This window comes from Camelus bactrianus, chromosome 8 (assembly GCF_048773025.1).
Source record: "Camelus bactrianus isolate YW-2024 breed Bactrian camel chromosome 8, ASM4877302v1, whole genome shotgun sequence".
Classification (NCBI taxonomy): domain Eukaryota; kingdom Metazoa; phylum Chordata; class Mammalia; order Artiodactyla; family Camelidae; genus Camelus; species Camelus bactrianus.
In genome coordinates this window covers 60,749,859-60,773,514 of record NC_133546.1, presented here as the reverse complement: position 1 = coordinate 60,773,514, position 23,656 = coordinate 60,749,859, and the positions used below count along the sequence as shown (strand labels likewise).

Below are 23,656 nucleotides of genomic sequence, written 5' to 3'. Positions count from 1 at the left end.
AAAAGAATTAGATTATTGAGTTAAATTAACATGTGGATTAGTGGATTGTTGTCAGACACTGACCTCTTAGTGCTCTATTTTTGCCTGTTGCCCTTTTAAACATTTTTGTTAGTGATCTGAAGGAAATGTATTTTCCAAATCAAACTTGAGAGAAATAACTACCATATTAAAGCAACAGAATCCAGAGTCAAGAGGATCTCAATGAGACGTTTAAAATAGGCCAAAAGCATGAAGATCGACATCCACAAGGGACAAAAGTTAAGTACTATATTTGGTTCCCAAAACATCAGCTATCCAAATATAGAATGGAGAACTAGTCTGACAGTAGTTGCATCTTCCCCTCTCCCTTCTTTTCCTCCCGCCTCCCATTCTGGCTCAATGAAGCACTGCGCAGAGCTGATGGTATTGCACAAAATCTTAAAACATGAGTTCATGCTTGAGCTGCATTAACAGTAGTGTTTAGATCAAAGAAAGAAAGGGCACCCCTATATCCTCTACAAATAAAGCCTCACCTGCAGATACAGATCTACTTAATAAGGCTTCGACAAATCCTTCTTGATACAGCTTGGCCGGCTGCTCATCCACCAAGGAAGCGCCAGCGGCGGAGCTCCGCCCAGCGCGCCGGGATGGCCTGGAACGCCGGCAGTGGGGGGGCGTGGCCCGAGCGCCGTCGGAAGTGGCCCGCGGTGCATCAGGCAGACGGGCGTGAGCGTGTTCTGTGGCCTCCGTGCGCCGGTGACGATCTGTGACGCCTCAGTGGTTGCCAGGGCACGGTGCGGGGATTCGGAGTTGGGCGGCTCCTCTCTTCGACGCGCCTCTGGTCGGGAGACGGCGGCTGCGACTGCGCCTCGGCGGCCGTCGGGGCCGAGAACCATGAGCCCCGGGGGCGCGGGCTGCTCCGCCAGGCTGCTGCTGACGGTTGGCTGGCTGCTGCTGGCACGCCTCCAGTCGACGTGCGGGACCAACGTCACCGCCTTCCGGGATCCCGGCTTGGACCGCGAGGGCGAGGGCGAGAACGAGGGCGAGGAGGAGGCTGGGACCGACAGCGAGGCCGAGAACGAGCCCCAGGATGAGGCTGAGGAGGATGGTGAGGGCGGGAGGTGCCTTGGCGGGGTCCGGGAGGCACCTGTTGAGGGCCAGGCCTTTCCTGCTCATGTTAACATCTGTAGAGTTCTCTAGAAAACAGCTCCCAATTTATACATTGTCGCATACATAGTGGCCTTGGAAAAAAAGATGTGCTAATTCTCCAAGATGACAGCAAGATAAACAAGCACTTATATAAAAAATGCTACAGAAATACTAAGTATTGACCTGGACCAGGGAAAAGATGAAAAGATGCTTTTTTTTTTTTTTTTTTTAAGGAGTAGGAGTCATAGCCTCCCACCAAGGGGAAATTATTTTGACTCTCCTTGCTCTTATGTTTCTTTTCCTTCCCATTGTAGATTTTTTTTTTTATAAGTTCCAAATTGCTTGAGGTCTTCCTCCTTTTCATATTTGCACTTGGCATTGGAACTCGAGGGAGTTCTGAATTCCCCTCACTGTGACACATCTGGATAGACCAATATGCTGACAAAGCCCATTCAGCTTCATTCAGCCCCAACTCTTGAGCACATCTGCATTGTGGCAGTGTTTTATTTGTAGTTCAACTTTGAACACAAAGGAACGGTGACAGTAGAAAACACCTACCAAAGGATCCAACTGGAGGCTTTGTTAGGTGATATACATGTTAACCAAGGAAGAATGAGCCTGTGTTTGGTACATAAATTTGCCTTATTCTCCTGGCTCATTAAGCAGTAAAACTTGACAAGCTGTTGTACATGTTATACAATTGAGTTGATTAATGACTCATGTGCTGGTAGGTAAAAGGTCAGTGGCAGGTTTGCAGCCGTCTAAAGAAGAATGATTCCCTTCCCCCCATAAATGGCCCAGTTGAGATTCTTTTAATATTCTTGGCAGTTTCATGTCTCCTGTACATATAAAGTAGGTGCTGTATTTATCAGCCTTTTTTAAATTTCCTGATGACAGATAGTGACCCTCAGCGACATAAAGAAATTGGCTATCTGGGGTTAATGGTAGAATTGAGGTTTGTACTACCTTGATAATATTACATTTCAGAGAACTTGGAGAGGACCTTGACTTTAGAAAGATGAAAAAGAAAGAGGACTAGAGTAGAAAAGAACATGTTTTGAAGCATAGTAGCTGTTGCTTTCCTCTAGTTTTAAAAGTAATTGAATTAACAATTTTAGTATTACACTGGTCAAGGGATAATTCTAGCTGTAAAATGCTAGAGTTTAGACTAAACCACGGTGATGGAATTATAATGCCTTAGATTCCAGTTCAAATGTAGGAAAGCTACTTACTCTCTCAGTCTCTCTCCCCTTCTGTGAACTTCAGGAAGCCCATGTACCACGTACCTTCTATGTACCACGTACCTTCCCTGTACCATTTAATGTATACAATTTCATTGTAGCTGCTTTTTCCTGGGGAGAGTGAGAATCCAGGACTTTAAACAATTGGAGGTGTCTGGGATCTAGAAGTTTCCAGAATCATTATAAAATTTGGCAGAGCCCCTCTTAACCCTCACTGGACCAGTAAAAATAGTCATCACCATTTACTATATAATGGGCTCTTTTACTTTTTTTTTTTTTTTACTTTGAAGGTATTTTACAAATAACATGCAAAAGTATGAGTAAAGGGATAGTGAAAACAACTTATTTGAAATTTTAATAAGAATTTAAATATGGAAAATCCCAAGTTTTTATTCCATATTTCCTGGTTTTGAAGAAGTATATACCAAAAGTGGGCAAAGTACTCTAAATGCATCTAAATGCTCATCAGCTGTTAATGCTAGAATCTGGAATGTACCCATCTTGTAAATACTGATTCCAGATTTCAAATACATCCTCATCAGATTCTAGTTTATCATTACTCTGGTTCTGTTTGCACTTGCATTGTCAAAGCACAGGATCTTTGAAAACTGTGAAGTCATGTATTTTTGTTGAAAAATATCATCATCTTGTTGAAAAATATCATCATCTTCTTTGCTCCATAATTGCAAAGGTTTGCATTTTAGATTTATAAATACCAATTAGAATGATTGGTCCAATGAATTTTGTTCATTTCTACATCTTCTCTTGCCTTTGATCACCTTTATATAAAGACCTGATATGATTTGTTCATTTACAAGCCTTATCAAGTAAATGTTAATGTATAGCAGCTTAAAAAAGAATACTGTCCATATCCTTTTAGCAAAATAGTATGGTCTAGCTTATTTTCACAAAATATTTCAGGATCGAGTCTTTACCATTGAAAGACTAACTGGATGGGAATACAATATATCCTTTTCATCCTTCAAAATATAATGTTCATTCATTGATACTTGAGTTAGAGAAAATTCATCTAGAATATTCATCTAAGATACCATCATCTCTCATTTTGCTTATGGAATCATTTTCACCACTAGCCTCTAAAATGCTGCTATCTGTCTCTCTCTATTTATCTTCTGATTTATCTAATAATTGTGAATTGTATCTCTGCCAATTTTCTTCTCTGCCATTATAGACCAAAAACAAAGGAAAGAGAAAAATTCTAAAATCTCAACTGTGTTCAATGAAAGTTGAAAATAGAGTATGAGAAAGGTGCCTGGACTATTTTTGTATCTTGAAAGATGCAGTACTTTGGGGCAAAGCAGTAAGAAAACAAAGGATGATGTAATAACTGATTTATTTCACAATGACATCATCTTTCTAGGTGATTCCCACCATTTTTCCATTTTATTATTTTAGTCTTTTTAAAAAATACAGTGGGAATAATTGATGAGTAATAATGAAGTCCATCATTATGAATGATGAAATAACAAAATGTTTCAAAATACAGGAAAAATCTCTAAGCTATTATTTTAGATTTATACTGATAACCTTTTATACCCCTATACCTTTTATATATAACCACATACCTTCTAGAAAGGTATACTCTTCAATTTATGGACGGGACCAACCATAGACCTACATAACAATTGCAAAATAGAATGAGTTTTTTTCTATCAAATGGGCTTTATCCTATATAACTATATTTTGTCTCTCTCCTTTTCTTTTTAGAAGACCTCAAAGAATAAAATTCATGAAATATCAACCTTACAAATCAACTCTCAAAAAAGAAACTCAAAATTAAAATTGGTTTCTGATGATATATACCAACAGTTAAAATGTGCTGTCCAGAACTGAAGAGAACGTTTCAGAATCTGGCCAGAACAAAAAAGATCACAATCATCTGCATCATCGTGGATGCCAGGCTTTCATCAGCACAGTCTAAGACCCAGTAGATTTTTTAGGGAAGCTTCATCACACTCTTGACTCTCATGACTCACTGTTGAACTTCCCACTCATTTTCACCTGTTCTTGCATCAGATTAAGACAGCCTGTACAGTATGCTGGGGACACTGACTTCACAGTCCTGTGTGCCGTGCTTGTCAATTCTCCAAGGTTTCATTTTGTTAGATTTGCCCATTATTCCCCCATGTCAGTTTTACATTCAGATTTATCTTCAGACATATTTGCTATCCTCCCTAGTTTTGCATGATCCCTGAATCCAGTCAGCATGGTATCAATATTTTCCAAATCATTAATAAAAATGTGGAAGAGGACAGAGCCCTGTGATACATCATTCATAACACATGACACCAATCGATTAATTAGCATCAGTGGATCTTACTGTTTAACAAGTTACACATAAAACTTAACTGACATTCAGACTACATTTTTTCTTCATAAGTATATAATAGGAAATTTTGACAAATAGCACTCAAGTCTAGATACTATCATTTCCCTGATCTAAGATTATAGTTTTTCCACCAAAAAAGAAAGTCATTGAATGACCTAATTGACATTCAATACTCCAAGCCAAAAGGAACTTTAGAGGCCATCAGGTTAAATCTCATTTTTTAATAAAGTTAGGAGAACTAAGTAACTTTCCTGAAGTAGCATTAGAGTTGATTAAGTAATTGTTTTTTGAATGGTTTTTGGTTATATTTAAAAGTAGTCTAGTACTCATTCTCCGTGTTTTCTGTTTAAGATTTGGATTTTAATTTATATTTCATAATGTACCAGCAGAAGGTATCCAAGCATTTCAAACAAAAATGTCAATTCAGAACTGATCATTATTATAGTTCAATTTAACAAGGTCAGTATTGATTTACTTATATATATCAAGTATATATTTGCTTATTATGTACCCAAGGCATTGTATTTGGTGCTTATAATTATAGAAGTGTTTATGAAAAATTACAGTAATCAAATAGGAAAAATCTTAGAATCATATGAAATTTAGAAGTACATAGTAAACTAATGAAGTGTGAATGAGGTTATATCTTAAGCATGTTTATAGCGCTAAACAGGTTTCAGAATGCTTGCCCGTATATCGTCACATGTAATTCTTACAATAATCAATGAGATATGTTCTCCTTTCCAAATTTTACAGAGGGGTTAATTAGGCCTGACAGAGTTTTAAGTAATTTGCCCAAACTCAAAATAGCTAATTATTGGTAGAAGTAGCAATTGGACTCCAACTTTGATGCATTTTCCCATGTAATATTGTTGCCTCAGGATATAATGCTTTATAAAAATTACTAACACCTCACTTAATATTTCTTTTTATTGAGATTTTAGTCCTCATCTGAGCTATTAAGAATTTATTATATACTACAGCTAGTGGAATACATGTGAAATTTCAGAGCAATTAGAAAAAGAACATCTTACTATGAGATCTAAAGTCAACAGTACTCAACTACTCAAACACTTGTATATCCCTATATTACCCTGCTAAATAACGTGTTGAAATAAATTCTTAGGAATAATTTACCATCTTAACCTGAGAATGAGTAGGACCAAACTGAAACATAATCTTAATGAATACTTTGGTTAATGACTTCTTTTTGGATAGAAATCATACCCTTAAATTTTTTGGAAAATAGAGAAGAGAGAAAATTGGGCCCTACAATTGGCAGGCTTTTTGTGTTTTTCTGGCCTTCTTATAACTTTAACTCACTATGTATTAAACTGATGAAAAAAGTAATTTAAAAATTATATAGAAGTTTAAATATAAATCTTTGCAAGTTATTTCCTAATTAACTTTTTATATTAAAGATTTACTTTTCTTCTGAATTAAACAGTAACAGAAGATATACTAGGAATGGCATTGATTTTCTGATTTAATAAAACTTATAATGCCTGCTTCCCATATGATAAGTGCTTGTCTCCTCCATCTCCAAGAGTTTTGCACTTAGAAAAGTTTTCCTATGATTAAATAATGTATTTTTGCATTTTATGTTTAGTTTCAAATGGGACAATAGTCAAAGAAGTAGAATTTGGGATGTGCACCGTTACATGTGGTAAGTACCATAAAGCAGGTAAATAAAAAATATTTCAGTTGGGGGGAGGTAAAAACTGTGTACTCTCATGCCTCACTGGTTTGTATTCTAATAACTGTGATTTCACACAAAACTCAAACTGATTGCTTTACAAGGTAGGATATTTTCAGTTCATAAAAATCTTAACATTAAGCCAGCTCCCTATATATTTTTTGGCACATAAACTGCTTTCACCAAAGTAAGTTTATTTCACAGATGTTCAGAAGATGAAAGATCTTCCAGTGCATCTCACAGATGTCTTCCCACTTACTGTGTTGGCAAATCTAGCAAGAAATTTCCTTATTTGCAGTAGGCTATTCTAGATTCTATACTTTTTTCCAATTTATATGTCATGTCTTGGAGAAAAGAGGTATTGGCTTTTGGGTGAAGATAGTATTCAAAGACTATGACTTACTTGATCATTCCTTAAATAGAAATTGGATATAAAATCTCTTACATGGGGATGGGATTAAGACTTCCTGTGCTGTAATAGACCAGTGTTTCTCAAACTTGCATTCACCCCAAGTGTCTGAAGGCTTATTAAAACATGAATTTCTGGGCCTCTTTAAAAGTTTCTAACTTGCCAGGCCTTCCGAAGGGGCCAAGGATTTGTATTTCTAAACAAGTTCACAACTGAAGCTGATGCTGCTTTTTAAAAGACCATCTTTTGAGAATCACTATAGACTAGCATGCTGAGAAGACAGTAAATAATTCACGATGAAATTAAATTTATTCTAAATAGAATCTGCCTTGGAAAAAAGACACTGACAGGATGGAAGGACAAAAATCTGAGGGTGAGAAGACAAAGTCTATGCAGTTATAGATCAGAACAATATATATATTTTTTTTGTCAAAAATTATACCTGAATTGTTTTTATTTGAGATAGCATTTAAAAAAATTATACTACAATAGACCTAACATAAAGTTTACTACTTTAACCATTTTTTAAAATATACAATTCAGTAACATTAAGCACATTCACATTGTCATGTAATCATTACCACGATCCACTCCAGAACTTTTTCATCATCCCAAACTGAATCCTCTGCACGGTTAAACACGAATTCCCCACTTCCTCCAGCCCTTTGCAACCATTATTCTACCTTCTGTCTCTTGAGATAGTTTTAAACCTATATTTTACTTTAAATTAGTGAGTCAGAGTCAGAAAAATGAGAGGAATCTGTGTAATAAACCTGTGATTATTCATTTGCAATTTATATCTTTCTGCTGCTTACTTGAGAAATTTTCACAGGTGGAGAATTATTTTTATGACAATTCTAGTAATTGATACTGTCTTACTCTAATATTTGAAGATATGCTTCAGAGATTATATATTTGTTTATTCAACAGTTTTTTGTTTTGTTTTTTGAGTTTTTGCCTACTACATGCCAGATGTTGTTAAAGGTGCTAGGAATACAGCAGTGAACAGAGCAGAGGAAACTCACTGTCTTCGTGGAGTGTACTTTTCAGTAGGGGCAAAGAGATAAATAGGGTGTAGGACATGCAATATGTCAGATAGCGATAGGTTCTAAAATGAAAAATAAACCAGAAAAGGCAATATTTCATATCTATAATTTTTTCATATTTTAAAAAAATCTCTTCAATTTATAACAACTATTTAAAGAAAAAAAATGTTTTAGCAAAAATTCTGTTGAACTCCTGGAACAGTATTTTAGCAGTCAAAAAGTTTTCTATTCCTGGAATACACAGGCAGATTTTAAAGTAGGGACTTGGGGAGACTCTCACATCTACACACATCATTGCAATGAATTGTATTTGGCTAAATAAATAAATATATAAAATACCTGCTTGGAAAATATTTATGCATTTCAGAATAAGACTGTGTCTCTAGAGAAGTACCATTCAGAAATTCAAGTGGAGCCATACCGCAGCCATTCCTAAGAATCTCTTTTAATCAGAAAAGACCGTTCCTCCTCCAACTTTCTGTCTCTTTATCTCATACGGAGTCCTCTTCCTTGCTGCTACTCAAAGTTTAGTCCACAGACCAGCTACATCAGCATTCCCTGAAAGCTTGTTAGAAATGAAGAATCTCAGGATCTACTGCAGACCTACTTTCTGAATTAGAATTTGCATGTTAGTAAGATCTCCAGGTGTTTTGCATGCACTCTGAAGTTTGAGAAGCACTGTTATAAGCCATCTCGAGACTTCAACTTTCCCTTGTCCTTGAGAATGGGTTTTACTTATTTAATTTTTTTAATTGAAGTATAGTCAGTTTACAATGTTGTGTCAACTTCTTGTGCACAGCACAATGTTTCAGTCATATTTCTATTCCTTTCCATATTCTTTTTCATTATAGGCTGTTATAAGATACTGAATACAGTTCCCTGTGCTATACAGTGGAAACTTGCTGTTGAGAATGAGTTTTATGATTAACATCTTGTAGGGACTGAAAGAGGTAATCTGGTACATAAGGAAATCAAGATGGACGGTTCTTTAGCCTGTGGCAACACAATCTTATCACAGATCATTTATCACAGGATATGTTCAGCCTGTCACTGAACCAGCATTTCCTCAGTTCTGGTGATGGTAGGGCAAACTCAGTGGACATCTGAGATTGCTCAGTAAAGACTTGATTTCCTGTTATGAAATGTGTGGTAATTCTAAAGAGAGTACCTTTTTGGAAACGGAGATTTGGTCATTAATAGTCTGTCCTGATGTATTTAATACAGAGATTTTACCAATCTAGATATTAAAAAAGGATAATTCATATTAAAATGTAATTTTGTAATTTCCTCTACAAGTTCCTACCATTCTACCTTAAAAGTTCCAAGGTCAAGTAATTTTGGAAGATCCTATATGTACTACTGTATTTCATCAAGTCTAAGACTTTATTGGCTGTCAGAAGCACATTTTATGCATCTCTAAAAATAAAAAATGCTGCCAGTCTTGACACATTTTCAATTCTGAGATGCATTCTGATTTCAAAGATGTTGAAATGAGAAAATTTTACATCTTAGGTCAATGAAAGTTTACACACAATGGCACATTTACTATCATATTAAAAGTTTCCCTAAAATTCTGCAATAAAGAAGTTTCTTTCATTTATTTAATGTATAATTTTCAAATGTATATAATCATGGTATCCTTTTTCTTATGGTAACAACCAGAGGAGCTAGTGTTTCATGTAACTCACTTTGGAAAATGCTGTTTGATGAAATAATTCAAAATAAGGGACCTAAAAAATTTCTAAAATGTTATCACCCTGAATTTAGGAATTCAATTTCTGAAATTAGAAAAATCTCAAAAAAGACATAGGTGGAAAGTAAAGAAACTCTGGAGTTCATTTTTCTTACCAGTTGATTTCTTTTACTAAAGGTATTGGTATTAGAGAAGTTATATTAACCAATGGATGCCCTGGCGGTGAATCCAAGTGTGTCGTCCGGGTGGAAGAGTGCCGTGGACCAGTAGATTGTGGCTGTGAGTTGGGCTCTGTATTGGAGGGAAACTGCAGAGGGAAGAGTTTACTCTGGGGAAATGTCCTTAACCTCAGGTTGCCATGAATGGATGGAGATGATCAAATGATATACTGAAAAGAAGTCACAACTTAAAATTCCTCTTCTCTAGACAATTAGAACTCTTTCTACATTTGCTTTACATTTTTCAGTGATGTCTAAATTTAACATATATTCTCTGTAATACGCTGGAACCTTATTGCACTCAGGGTTTGTGGTCGAGGCTGTCCTCTAGTGAAATGCTTTTGGTCATGATAGCTTATCAGTAGTTTGGGAACCCAACATTGGGAACTTTTGAGAGCTGTTCTGTATCAAATTTCACTAGTTTGAGATTTTGTTATGTCTCAGTGTGGGGCAGATAGTGTGGGAGAGTGTTCCTAAGCAGTAAATTGGAAGCCACTAGTAGATCTCAAAGTTTAATAGATCACAGAGTAGTTTGCCCTTGCTGTCTCTTCTCCATAATTTATTCTGCTGTAGGAACAGTTAGCTACGGGGTTTCCTACCTGCTTCTTTAGGTGACTTTATCTTTGCATCCATGATGCCTCTCTGCTCCTCTACAATCAAACTTTCCGTAATACATTTGATAATTTCCCGCATGTAATTGGTTTTAATATTGGAGTTGGCTTTTAAAAGTAGTATTATGTATAAAGCAATCTATAATACCCATTGGTATATAAGTGTTTAATTTTTCTTTTTTTTCAGGGGGTAAGCCACTTTCAGAAAGTCTTGAAAGTGTTAGACTGGCATGTGTTCATATATCTCCTGTAAACCGTTTCAAATATGTTTGGAGACTTATAAGGCCAAACCAAGTAAGTAATGAATATATGTAATTTGGTGCTTTCTACTGAGTGCTAAAATTTGTTTCCCAGTGCTTGGTGACTCTCAGAATATTGGGATTTAAAATTTTTCATTATTTAGTGGGGATAAGACTTTATATAAATTTTAGAGTCAGCTATTGTCAAAACTTAAAAACATCTACTTTACATAAAGTGTTCTGTTTTGGAAGCAAGATTTTCATTTGTATATATAGGTGTCTCATAACATTAACTGAAGGTTATTAAGTGCCAGACACATGCTAAGTGCTAGTTTCTTTTACTTACATAACAATCTATGAGGTAATTCCTAATGTTTTACAGATAAGTACAGTCATTTCTTGGTGTCCTCAGGGGACTGATTTCAGGACCCCTTCAGACACCAAAATCGAAGATGCTAAAGTCCCTTATATAAAATGGTGTAACATTTGCATATAATGTAAGTACATACTCTCATGTACCTTAAATTATCATTAGATTACTTGTAACACCTAATACAGTATAAATGCTATGTAAATAGTTGTGAATACAATGTAAATGCTGTGTAAATAGTTACCGCCATGCAGCAGATTCAAGTTTTGCTTTTTGGAACTTTCTGGAAATTTTTTTTCCTGAATACATTTATTCCACTCTTGGTTGAATCTGCTGATGTGGAACCCAGTGATACAGAGGACTAGCTGTAGCTGAGATGCAGAGAGTAACTTGTCCTGCTTCACACAGGCAGAAAGTTGGTACTGGTTATCTGGATTGTCTGACTTTAAAATCCATGTGCATAATTAATTATTGTCCTAGACTGAGAGAGAAAGTGACTCTTATTTTGTTACAAGAAATAAATTGTTTCCTGATCTTAGGTTTACATGAAGAATGGGATTTTTAAAATTTTTTTTTGGGGGGGGTGTAGGTAATAGTTTTATTTATTTAATTATTATTATTTTTTTTAATGGAGGGGCTGGGGATTGAACCCAGGACCTCGTGGATGCTAAGCACATGCTCTTCCACGTGAGCTGTACCGACCACCTCTGAAGCATGTTGATACCTTTTTTTTATTATTATTAATAGCAAGCCATTATACTTCCAAACGATTCAGCAATCCTGGAGGTTCACAGGGACATTCACCCCATGGCTTACGAGTGTGAAACGTTGGAGAATGATGAAATAATAGCATCTGTTAAATTCACAATCTATACAACAGCTGGTAAGTACCCAGCAATGTTTTGGTTTTCTTATATCCCAAACTTTAAATTTAGAGCATCAGTGGAGGACTTGTTGAAACACAAATCACTAGTCCCAGCCCCAGAGTTCCTGATTCTGTAGACCTTGAATAGGGCTGGCACAAGAATTTTCATTTCTAACAAGTTCTCAGATACTGTTGGTCCAGAGGTCACATTTTGAGAGTCACTGGTTTTATACCATAAGTGGTGTAAAGACTTTTCTACAAGGTAGTATTTAATTCTTACTTCTTTCCCACAAAGTGGAGTCACTTTGGGAAACTATGAAGTGTCACCAAAGAACAGTCCTTTAGCTTGAATTGTGTTCTTACTCCTACTTCTATCACAGAAGTGAAAATGGGTACGTGGAATTCTCATGGATGCTTAACAAAAATTTCGATACAATAAAATAAATAAGAAACATTATGTCAAAGTGTATCTTTTTAAAAATTATTTACTTGAAGAAAATTTTTTATGAAATAATAATACAGTCCTCAGTGTATGTCACAAAAGGCAAATCTTGACCTGAATATAATTTTACCTGTTAGAAACTGTGCCTCCCTTGCAGAAAGGATCCATGTGCATGTCCTTTCAGTTTAAATTATGAAGTCTTCTATATCCAAATAATTGTTTCATTTTGTTGAGTTGCTCTTAGCCATTTTTATTGTCGTCATCTCTGTTGTTGGAGGTATGAGGGCTTTGGTCACAGTTGTTTTGAGAAACCAGTCAAGACTCAGGAGGCTTTTCCCAGAAAATGCCCACATGTACAAACATACCAGTTACCTGTAATTTTAAGGGAATTCATGGATTTCTTGAAGCTGTTTCTCAATCCCCAGTAAAGAATTTAAGCTGCGTTCTAGAGGTACCATAAAATGTAACACCCTTTATTGAACTAGAGACAAGCTAAAGTCTTTTAAGGGCGACTTTAAAAATAAACTGTTTATAACTTTCTTTGGTGCTGTTTAGTGTCTTTAAAAGATATCTTTATAACGACAGCTAATAATCTTACTCCTGTGTTGGGATATCAGGTGTTTTATTAAAAGGATTTCAATAAAGTGCTATAAAAGGCAAAAAACAGTGCCAACCATTACCAGTTAAAAAATGCCTCAATGAGTCATAGTTCAGGATATTCAAGGTTTAAAGAGGCATTCTCAGTTTTTGTCCCCACAGCTTGATCCTTGTTGAGAATGCTCAGTGGTTAGCTCTGCCTATGATTAGAAAGCAACATGAATTTGATAGCATGTGAGCTAAGAGCTGGAACACAGACCCCAACATCAGCAAATTAGAAAAAAGCTGACTTTTCTTTCTTGTAGCTATTCAAGGATGGTGGGGTGACTCTGCCATCTCAGCACATGTGCTTGTTAAATGAAAAAATGTTTTCAGAAAACTTGGTATCTCTTAGTTTCTTTTAAAAAGGATAATTGGGTACACCATGGTGACAGATCCTTTTGGCTGTTTAGACATCAAATGAATGTTTTGGTTATAAATGTCCACACAGTATGGTAATGGCTTGAAACAAATACATACTTGGAATATTTTTAGGGTAAATATGGTTTAATTAATGAAAATATCCCATCCATTCCCTTTATATATCATATTTTTCTCTTCCACAATAGTTGTCCTTCATAGTTGGGCATTGTTTTGATTGAATTATGTTCCCCTAAAAAGAAACTTTCAAGTCCTAAATCCTAGAACCTCAGAATGTGACTGTGTTTAGAAATAGGGTTTTTTCAGGTATAATTAGTTCAGTTAAGACAAGGTCATACATACTAGAGGAGAGTGGGCCTTTACGCCAGTATAACTGGTATCCTCATAAGAAGAAGAAAATTTGGACACAGAGACACAGAGAGGAGAATGTCACATGAAGACTCAAAAACACACAGGGAGACAAGAGCCGTGTGAAAACAGACAGAGACTGAGTTATGCTGTCACAAGCCAAGAAACACCTGGGGCCCCCAGAAGCTAGAAGAGGAAGAGAAGGATCCTTCTCCAGAGCCATTGGAGAGAGCATGGACTTACCAATGCCTTGTATTCAGATGGTTGTCCTCCAGAACTGTGAGATAATACATTTCTGTTGTTTTTAAGTCTCCTAGTTAGTGGTATTTTGTTATGGTGGCCCTAGGAAACTAATACAAGCATAAACTTAGTTTTTCTAAAAAGTGAGAGCATTGAAATTCATCCTGGTTTTCATTAGAAAATTTCAATAGAAATGTGGACTATTTTTTATTAGATATTAAAATAATCTAAGTGACCCTTGCAAGAAAACTACCACTGAAATTAACCAAAATCTGTATACCTCTCTTTCTCCACCTTCTCTTGGCTAGCATTGTGCAGTAGTGGATAAATGGAAAGGCATTTTGCATTTTGTCTTCTCAAATTTTAATCCTAAAAGGTGTTTTTCATTTGAGCTTAAAAAATCCCACTGCTTCTGAAAATCTAAAAGTATCAAAAATAAAATGATTTTTTAAATCCAACAATGTTAGAATTTAAATATGACAAATTATCATACTTGGAACTATTTAGTAAGATCACTAAATTGAGTTTATAGCTCTAAGGAAAATGGAAAATTATACTCCATGGGTGTTTAAAGAACAGTAAGAAAATCTAGATGAATAAGCAGTTGAGATCGCCCATGTAGGAGACTACTTCTGTTAGACTGGTAATTACCAAAATTGAAATATTAAAATTCATAAGACCTAGTTTGCACAAATATTAAATCCTCCTGGATGTTGGTTTACTTATCTGTATAATAGTTGCATCAGATGATCTCTCTGGTCCTTGCCCACGTGAATCTTTTATGATTGTATGACTTAGGGACCAGGAAGAGTCACAAGAAGGCTATATATAATTCACAAAATAATATTTGATACAAATTGGGTTTTTATCAGTTTGCAATTTAGCATTATTATAATACATATGGTAGACTGACTTTACCTCCTTAATAGCCTATTTACAGAAAGAGCAGAAAGATATGGGAGAGAATGCTGATTTTAATGTGGTGTTTGGATATTTGTATGAAGAAGGGTGAGCTTTTACCCCTATCTCACAACATGTACAAAAATTAGAGATGTATTACAGTCCTAAATGTAAAAGCTAAAACTGTCAAGCTTTAAAAAGGAGATATAAGAGGATATATGTATGATTCAGGAATAGGCCTGGGTTTCTTCTTAGACATAACTCAGAAAACAATCACCGTAACAGGAAAGATTGATAAATTAGGCTTCATCAAAATTAAATTTTTGTCCTCAAAAAATGATGTTGGGAAAACTACAACCACATGCAAAAGAATGAAAGTAGGCCACTAACTCACACCATACACAAAAATTAATTCAAAATGGATTAAAGACTTGAATGTAAGACCTAAAACCATAAATTTCCTAGGAAAAAACCAGCCTTATTGATATAGGTCTCAGCGATATTTTTGTCAATCTGACTACAAAGGCAAGGAAAATAAAAGCAAAAATAGACAATTGGACTACGTCAAACTAAAAAGCTTTTGCACAGCAAAGGAAACCATTATCAAAACAAAGAGACAACCTATGGTATGGGAGAAGACATTTGTAAATGAAATCTCTGATAAGGGATTAATAGCCAAAATATATAAAGAACTCATACTAATAAAAAAAAACCTGATTAAAAAATGAGCAGAGAATCTGAGTAGATTTTTTTTCAAGGAAGACGTACAGATGGCCAACAAGCACATGAAAAGATGCTCAACATAGTTAATCATCAGAGAAATGTAAATTAAAACTACGATGAGATATCACCTCACACCTGTCAGAATGGCTATCATCAAAAAGATGAGAAATAACAAATATTGGAGAGGATGTGGAGAAAAGGGAGCCCTTGTGCACTGATGGTGGAGACTGTAAATTGGAGCAGCCACTATGGAAATCAGTATGGAGATTCCTCAAAAAATTGAGGATAGAACTACCATAGGACCCAGCTATTCCACTTCTGGATATTTAAACATGAAATGTTTAACATGAAAACCCTAATTCAAAAAGATAGATGCACCTGTATGTTCACTGCAGCATTATTTACAGTAGCTGAGATATGGAAATCACCTAAGTGCCCATTGATGAATGAATGGGTAAAGTAGATATGGTGTGTGTGTGTGTGTGTACACACACACACACATATATATATATATATATATGTATGTGTATATTATATATGTGTATACATACAATGGAACACTACTTAGCCATAAAGAATGAAATCCTGCCATTTGCAACAACATGGATGAACCTAAAGGGTATCACACTTAAGTGAAATAAGTCAGATGAAGAAAGACAAATACTATATGTTTTCATTCATATGTGGAATCTAAAAAAACCAAAGCAAATGATAAAAACAAACTCATAGACATAGAGAATAGATTACTGGTTACCCGAGGGGAAGGGAGTTAAGGGTGGGTGAAATGGGTGAAGTGGGCAACTGTATGGTGATGGATGGTAACTAGACTTGTCGTAGTGATCACTCTGTAGTGTATACTGATGTCAAATTATAATGCTGTACACTGGAAACTTACATTAAAAAATTAAAACTCCAACTCATTAAAAGAAATCTTTAGAAAAATGAATAGACAAGCCAAAATCTGGGAGAAAAAAATTTACAAAACATGTAAACAAGTTTGATGAGTTTAGGAAAAGATCTTGCAGTTTCTTGGAAAACTAAGCATACCTTTACCCTATGACCTAGCAGTTCCACTCCTAGGTATTTAAGAGAAATGAAAATATATATTCACAAAATGACTTGTACAAGAGTGTTCATAGCAGTTAATGTTTTTATAGCCCCAAACTGGAACAGCCTAGGTGTCCATCAGTAAGAGATTGAATAAACTAATTGAGGTATACTACCCAGTAATAAAAAAGAAGAAAAACTATTAATAAATGCAACAACACAGTTGAATCTCTGAAACATGATGCTGAGTGAAAAAGCCTTACACAAAAGAATATATAATGCATGTTTCCATTCTATGAAGTTCTAGAACAGGCAGAACTAATCTATGGGGGCAAAGTCAGGACAGTAGTTGCCCCTGGAGGATGGGGCAGGGATTATGAGGGGGAGCTCAAGAAAACTTTCTGGGATATAGTAATATTCTGTGTCTTGACAGGGGTTTGAATTACATATGTGTATTTGCATTTACCAAAACTAAATAAATGTACATTTAAGGTTGTTGTGCAGTTCGGTGTCTGTAAATTTTACCCCAAAAGAAAAAAAATATAAACAAATGTTGAACCCTAGTTAATGATATGTCTGTTGAAGAGTTTTGCAGGAAGTGTGTGCACATTAGCAAATTATGTTGAAGTACACCAAAAAATTAAGATGGATCAATGGATTGATAGAAGCATGGATAGAGGGATAGTTAAAATGTTGATGGTAGTAACTAGGTGGTAGGAATACAGAATGTTTATTGTCAAATTCTTTCAACTTTTCTGTGTGTTTGAAAGGAACATTTCTAACATGCAGAGAAAGTTCATTAATAACTTTCTTTCCACTAATTCTTTCTGTACTTTTCTAGAGTTGTTTTTCTGGTATGAAGTTTCCATTTAGATATCCATTTCCTTTTTTTTTTTCCCCAGTAGTAATGATAATCATCAGGTGTGTGTTTTTTTTCTCTAGAACTGCAGATGAAAAGATCGAACCGACCAGACACTGATGCGGTTCTAGTTTTCGTGCTGACCATAGGAGTTGTTATCTGTATATTCGTGATCTTCGTACTGATCTTCATAATTGTAAACTGGTAGGTGGAGGACTGAAACTGAGCCATCACCCTTGATTGCTTTCCTCCTCGTCTGCCCCTCCGTTGTCCGGTGAATCCAAAACCCTGTCCATGAAGCTTCTTACATGGGTCGTGAAACTGTCCAGCTCTCCCCACCCCTCCTGAAACTATCCCTAGTTCAAGCTCCTTAACCTCTGACTTGATCCCAGCCATGAGAAAACCTTTAAATGCGGTTTTTACAGTTTTGCATATTAGTTGCTAAAGAAAAACTTTATTAAATTAATATTTGTGTTTTCTAGGTGTAGTTATCACAACTTTAAAGCTTGGTTATTGTAACCTACTAATTCATTTGTATGAGAATATTTCTAACGCCTCCATGAGTATCACCCCCTGGTACATCTGAGGGCTCGTCTACAATCACCATGCAGCTGATGCAGCACACACTAAAAATAAGTCGTGACTAAAGAGGCACTTCTATATATAGAAAACTAAATATAAATCTATCTAGTTTTAGTTTTCATTTCATAAAAGAATTTTTTTTTCTTCCAGGGCGGCAGTCAAAGATTTCTGGGGGGCAAAAGCCTCAACAACCGAGGTACAGTCTGAGCTGAGTTCAATGAGATACAAAGAGTCAACTTCTCTTGACCAATCACCAACAGAAATACCTGGACATGAAGAGGATGCTTTAAGTGAATGGAATGAATGATGTATGGATGATGTATAAGAAACCAAAGGAGACGAGAATGTTATCAGACTTATTATTATAAAAATAAAATGTATTTCACTAAATGGTTTAACAATATTGCAAGTGATTTATTATAGTCTGAAGGTAATGCAGTATGAGAAGGGGCTGTTCTAATCAGTGCATCTTTGTGGTGGAGTTACCAAAATTTTTAAAATTTAAAATTTTAAATTTTAAAATGTTGAATGGTAACTTCATTTACCATTTCAGGTAATTACTTGATAACTTTTATTTAGAGGTACGTACACATACACACAAAATCTTTTAAACACATTTTTGATCACTTTGATCGCTTCTGAAGTGATTTGCCTGTTATGCCCCACACAATAAAAATATAATATAGAAGATACCTGCATATTAGACTTTCTCCTTGCTGGGGGCCCTGGATTGAACTTGCTTAAAGCAAACCATACTTCAGCATCTCTGCAGGGCGTGTGACATACATACAAAGCATCACTTTAAGACATGAAATAGTAACTATAACACCCAATACTTCAGTACTATGTGCCATGCAGTGCTCAAAGCGTTTTACATGTATTAAGTAACTTAATTATGATTGTTAAAGGAAATATGTAAGGAAGAACTGGGAAGGAACTTGGAGTTGGCTGAGAAATGACATGAATTTAACAGGCCTCCGGAAGCAGGGTATAGCTCAGTGGTAGAGTGTGTGCTTAGTATGCAGAATGTCCTAGGTTCAATCCCCGGTACCTCAATCAATCAATCAATCAATCAATCAATCAACTTAATTACCCCTCCCCCCCCCAAAAAAGTCCTGCATTTCTCACAAAAACAGTGAACTAAGGAGTTTTGCATGACCACTGATAAGTACCTTTGTTGTGGTAGGTATGCAGGTGATAACATCTCAAAACTTATTTCTGGATATCATCACTGCCTTTTTGTGTTGTGTCGTTACGTGATACAGTTGTGGCCGAGTGTCAAGATACCAAGACGTTAGATAATTTGATTTGGTAGACTTCATCAGAAATTAATTTTCAGAGGCTATGACCGTAGCACAAAATACACTTATTTTTTTGTTTAGATGAATTCTATGCCAACTTTATTGCTATTATTATGAGATTTATCTGATGAAAGCATTAACTCTGTACATTGGTGAAGAAGACACTGTAAATGGGCATTTATGGTACATCTCCCTCTGGTAGCCTAGAAGGTGGCTGTGTTGTGGAATTATCCATGCTTTCTGATAGACAACATTTGTATTTGTGAGAAGCAATGAAGAATTGGTTGGAAAATGATTTTGTTATCTGTTGTGGGAATTCCACTAGAGACTTTTAAGTGAAAAGCAATTGTTTTCAAAAAATCTTCCAAAAGAATTTTTTTTTTTGTGACACCCCTCCTTCCTCCAGATAAGTGTGAAAAAAATAAGCCTTCCATTTCTTATTGCTGATTAAGTATGGTGATGTAACTTTAGCATAGGTGCTAAACATTCTTGAAGAGTAATTATTATCAATCCTTATTTTTAAAACCATAAACAGCAGAGATTTCCAACTATACTTTAATCACCATTAGTGTTCTGGCAGGTTAACAGGTTTAGTCATCGGCGTTGTTTGCTGAATATTTCTGGCTGTCTCCTTTCTGGGCATGTGATCTAGTAGTACCTCCTCAGCCCCTTGTGATTGAGTGGGGTCATGTGACTAGTTCTGGCCAATGGGTTATGAGCCAAAATTCCAAACATCACTTGCAGACCATTTCACTGTGAAAAGATCCAGAGCTCACCTTCTCTCTGTTAGAACAATCAGAAATTCTTAGATGGTGACTGCTCTGACAGTTTGGATTCCAGAGTGAGGACCACATGGTAAAAGATATTCAGTCAACCAGCAATAGATATGTAATGTGAGAGAGAAATAAACCTTGCTATTTGAAGCCACTGAGGATTAGAGGCTATTTGATAAAGCAGCTTTAGTAAGACTATTCAAAAGATAAATGCTTTTGAAAAATAAGTTTTCGTGGTCAAATGAGTTGAAGATTTCTTTAGTGCAGGACTTCCCATCACTGTGCTAGGCACAATGGGACTGGCTAAGAAAGGGGTATAGGCACAATATTTCCCTAACTTCTTGGTGGTCTGTGGAACAAAAATGAAAGCATGCATAAGTGTTCATACCCTACCAACTCAGAGTTAATGCTTTTGAGCAGGACCGTCTGATAGGTCTGTCTCGGAGGAGTCAGGATTCAGTGAGCTCGACCTTCATAATGTGTAGCACACGGCAAGTCAGCAATGCACCTTGACAACAGCAGTGCCTCCCCTCTTAGATCTCTGAGTGTTACTTGGACCTTACGCGGGTCCAGTTCACCTTGATGGCCTTTCTTGAAATCATCCTACTGCCATGACCACAGCTCCTCTCAAGTACTATGCTCACAGTGTGTTAAGTTACAATAATCAACAAACCTTATATTGAAGTAGATTATAATATGCTCCAGGTCTCCATGAAATCACTCCAAGTCTCACGAAGGCCCTCTGTCATTTGCCATTTGGTCATTGTCTTGTGTGTAAGGGAGATGTCTCCCTGCCAAGGTCCAGGGAGTCTCCATTGCACACCAGTAAAATTTAATGGGGCCAGTCACTTTCCTCTCCAGGCATACTAGGCTAGAGGCATCTTCTAGTTCCCGTCTATGCCTAAATTCCAGGTATTTATTACTTTTCCTGGTCACCAAAATATCCGCAGGGAAAACCTTAAAGTTGCATCTGGATCCAGGAGATAAAAATGCCAAGAAATTATGTACCAAAAAGAGGCCTTCTGTTCAAACCCTAAGGCATTGGCTTCTGCATATGCAGCAGCTGGATTTTGTGAAATAACACCCTACTCCCCAGGAGAATCTTTGGTTTGTTCTTTCAGTCAACTAACACTCATTGGGCTACTCCTTGGGGCCAGATACTGAACTAGGCACTGGGAATACAGTTTGTACAAAAAAACAAAAAAAAGATCCTTTTTCTCTTGGACCTGGTCATTTACCCAAGACACAGACTGTACAATTAACCACAACTGGGATGAATATATTGAAGGAAACCCGCAAGTTTCTGTGAAGCTGTAGTCAGGGAAATGATATTTAAAGGAGACACAAAGCCTCTGCAGGAGTTACCCTGGTTAATGGGGAAGATGGTCGAGGCAGAGGAGCAGTATGTGTGAAGACTCCGAGTCAGGAAAGAACCTGATACATCCTGAAAAAGGGTCAGCTGAGATGGAGTGTAGAGAGAGGAACAAAGTTGTAGAAGAGGCTGGACATGTATGCAGCAGCAGGTGATAATGGGTGTGTGTGTGTGCGTGTGTGTGTTTAACAATACATACAAAAAATATAGCTAAATGACTTGAGAATACATATCGAGGGAGTCAGTGTTGAAGTTGGCACTTCTGATTTTTTTGGCCACACCATATTTACCCGTGCGTTCCTGGAATTCATTTATTATTGGGCTTTTGACAAACAGTGACTGTTAATCCTTACCTAGATAGGGTAGTTTATACTTTAATCTGGATTCCTTTGAGTCCTACTGAAATGCAAGATCTCATTAATTAGACCTTGATTCTCTTCCATAATGGTTCCCAGCTCACTGTCATATTATGTAGCTAAGAGCTTGATACAGAAGACAGAGTTGACAATGACCAGGGTTAGTGGGCATACCTCAGGGCCAGCTGCCAGAGATAAGCAGTCTATCAACACAGTAGCATAGGCTGCAGTTTTCTATGATCTTGAACATGACATGGAATTACTCATCCTGTTGAAATACATTTCAATTTTCTTCAGTTAACATACACATTATGTTTCAATTCAAAATGGCTTTCTTCCCAGAGTGGTTCTAATATAATCTGTATGTTCTCTGTTTCTATCTTCTTGATCTCTTGAAAATTGATGTGCTTTTTTGTTGTTGTTGTTTTACTTTATATTTCAAAACTACTTCTCCAGTCATTTTTTTGGTTAGATTCTGGAGGACCATCTTTCTGAAATTCATAGCCCATCACTGTCGTGATCCACCATCTGTTTTAAAAAACATAGAACCCATTTACATGGTTATTTAGGCTTTTGAGGTCTGTGCAATTTTATTATCTGTGATCAAGTCATTTGTGTGATGGAAGACAGTTTGTCTTCGACAGTTTTCTGATTCTTGCTGAAAATGAAACAAGGATGTTGAATATCAAGGTTTTTTTCTTCACCATTTAAAGGAAATAAAATGCAAAAAAGGAACACATCTTTCTTTGATATTCAACTTCTACATCTTGTGAAAATATCAAGTGCATTTAAATAAATGCCAGGTATTCAAGTTTGTTTTTTTTTCTTGTTAAGAGGGAAATTTAGGATTAAGCAACAATTATTTAGATCATAAATTAGAGACATGTATGCTACTTTGTTATTTTTTGTGCCTGTCCATGTACTTATAAATATAGATCTTTTTGAAATTACTCCTCTAGGCTCTGTAGTATTTTCACCAAAAATGGAGTACGTTACTCTCTCTGCTAAGTGAAATTTGCATGAGCAAAAGTTCAAAGGTGCCAGTGTAAATTGTTGCTTTATATGATGACAGTAGGATATGTCCTCCAGAAATGTTTCCATAGCTATAGAGGAGTTATGCACAGCCGCCTATAACGTCCACTGAGTTTCTTTTTTCACCCCAATGCATGTTTTTGGTTTGCATTAGTTGTCGAGGACAATAGAAACATCATAGCTTCCTTTTTGTACATTAATCTTCTCCCTTTTCCTGACAGATATGGTTTTCTTCTAGGTATTACTGAGATAAAACTCAAGGTGCTTTTGGACAACCTGCTTGGGTTTAAGCCCTCTCATCCGAAAGGCGCAGTGAGATTTGTATTATTATGCAGTACCCCCAAGGTAGCACCAATAACTGCTTTACAAGGAACAGAAATCATCTGACAGTAATGAAATCATGTTCTTCCAGAACAAACAATATAAGGCCCTAGAGGTAACAGGGACAGGAAAGAGTACAGTACAAGCAATACTCTTTTGTATACTCTGGGGAAAAGCAGCTCACAGCATAGTTATTAGAGCTAGCAAGCGCTGTAAAGGAAGTGGATATGCTGGGCTTCTCTGCACAGAAATAGGAGCGGTGTTGATGTGCACGAGTTGGGAGGTCTGTGGGGGAGGATGACGTAGGGTGTTGGCCTGAAGTGACGAGTGCCTGAATCTGATGGTTAAAGATGCCAGAGGAGATGTCAGGGCCAGAGGAAGGAGTGGGGGTGGGGTGCGGGCTGGGGGCTGCAGGAAGAATGAGAAAGAGTTGTAAGCAGGTGCAGAGTTGCAGGGAGGCTGAGAGGTGAAGAGAAG

General features: G+C 36.4%; 1 protein-coding gene across 1 annotated transcript; it reads left to right on the top strand.

The window, feature by feature from the left end:
- The first annotated feature begins 661 nt into the window (after positions 1–661).
- SPACA1 (sperm acrosome associated 1) lies at positions 662–18,404 on the top strand. The gene is made up of 7 exons (XM_074368931.1): positions 662–1,087; positions 6,329–6,385; positions 9,741–9,842; positions 10,580–10,686; positions 11,749–11,884; positions 17,526–17,646; positions 18,175–18,404. Exons 1-7 carry the CDS (start codon positions 874–876, stop codon positions 18,329–18,331), a joined length of 894 nt encoding a protein of 297 aa, XP_074225032.1. The 5' UTR covers positions 662–873; the 3' UTR covers positions 18,332–18,404.
- The last annotated feature ends 5,252 nt before the right edge of the window (positions 18,405–23,656 follow it).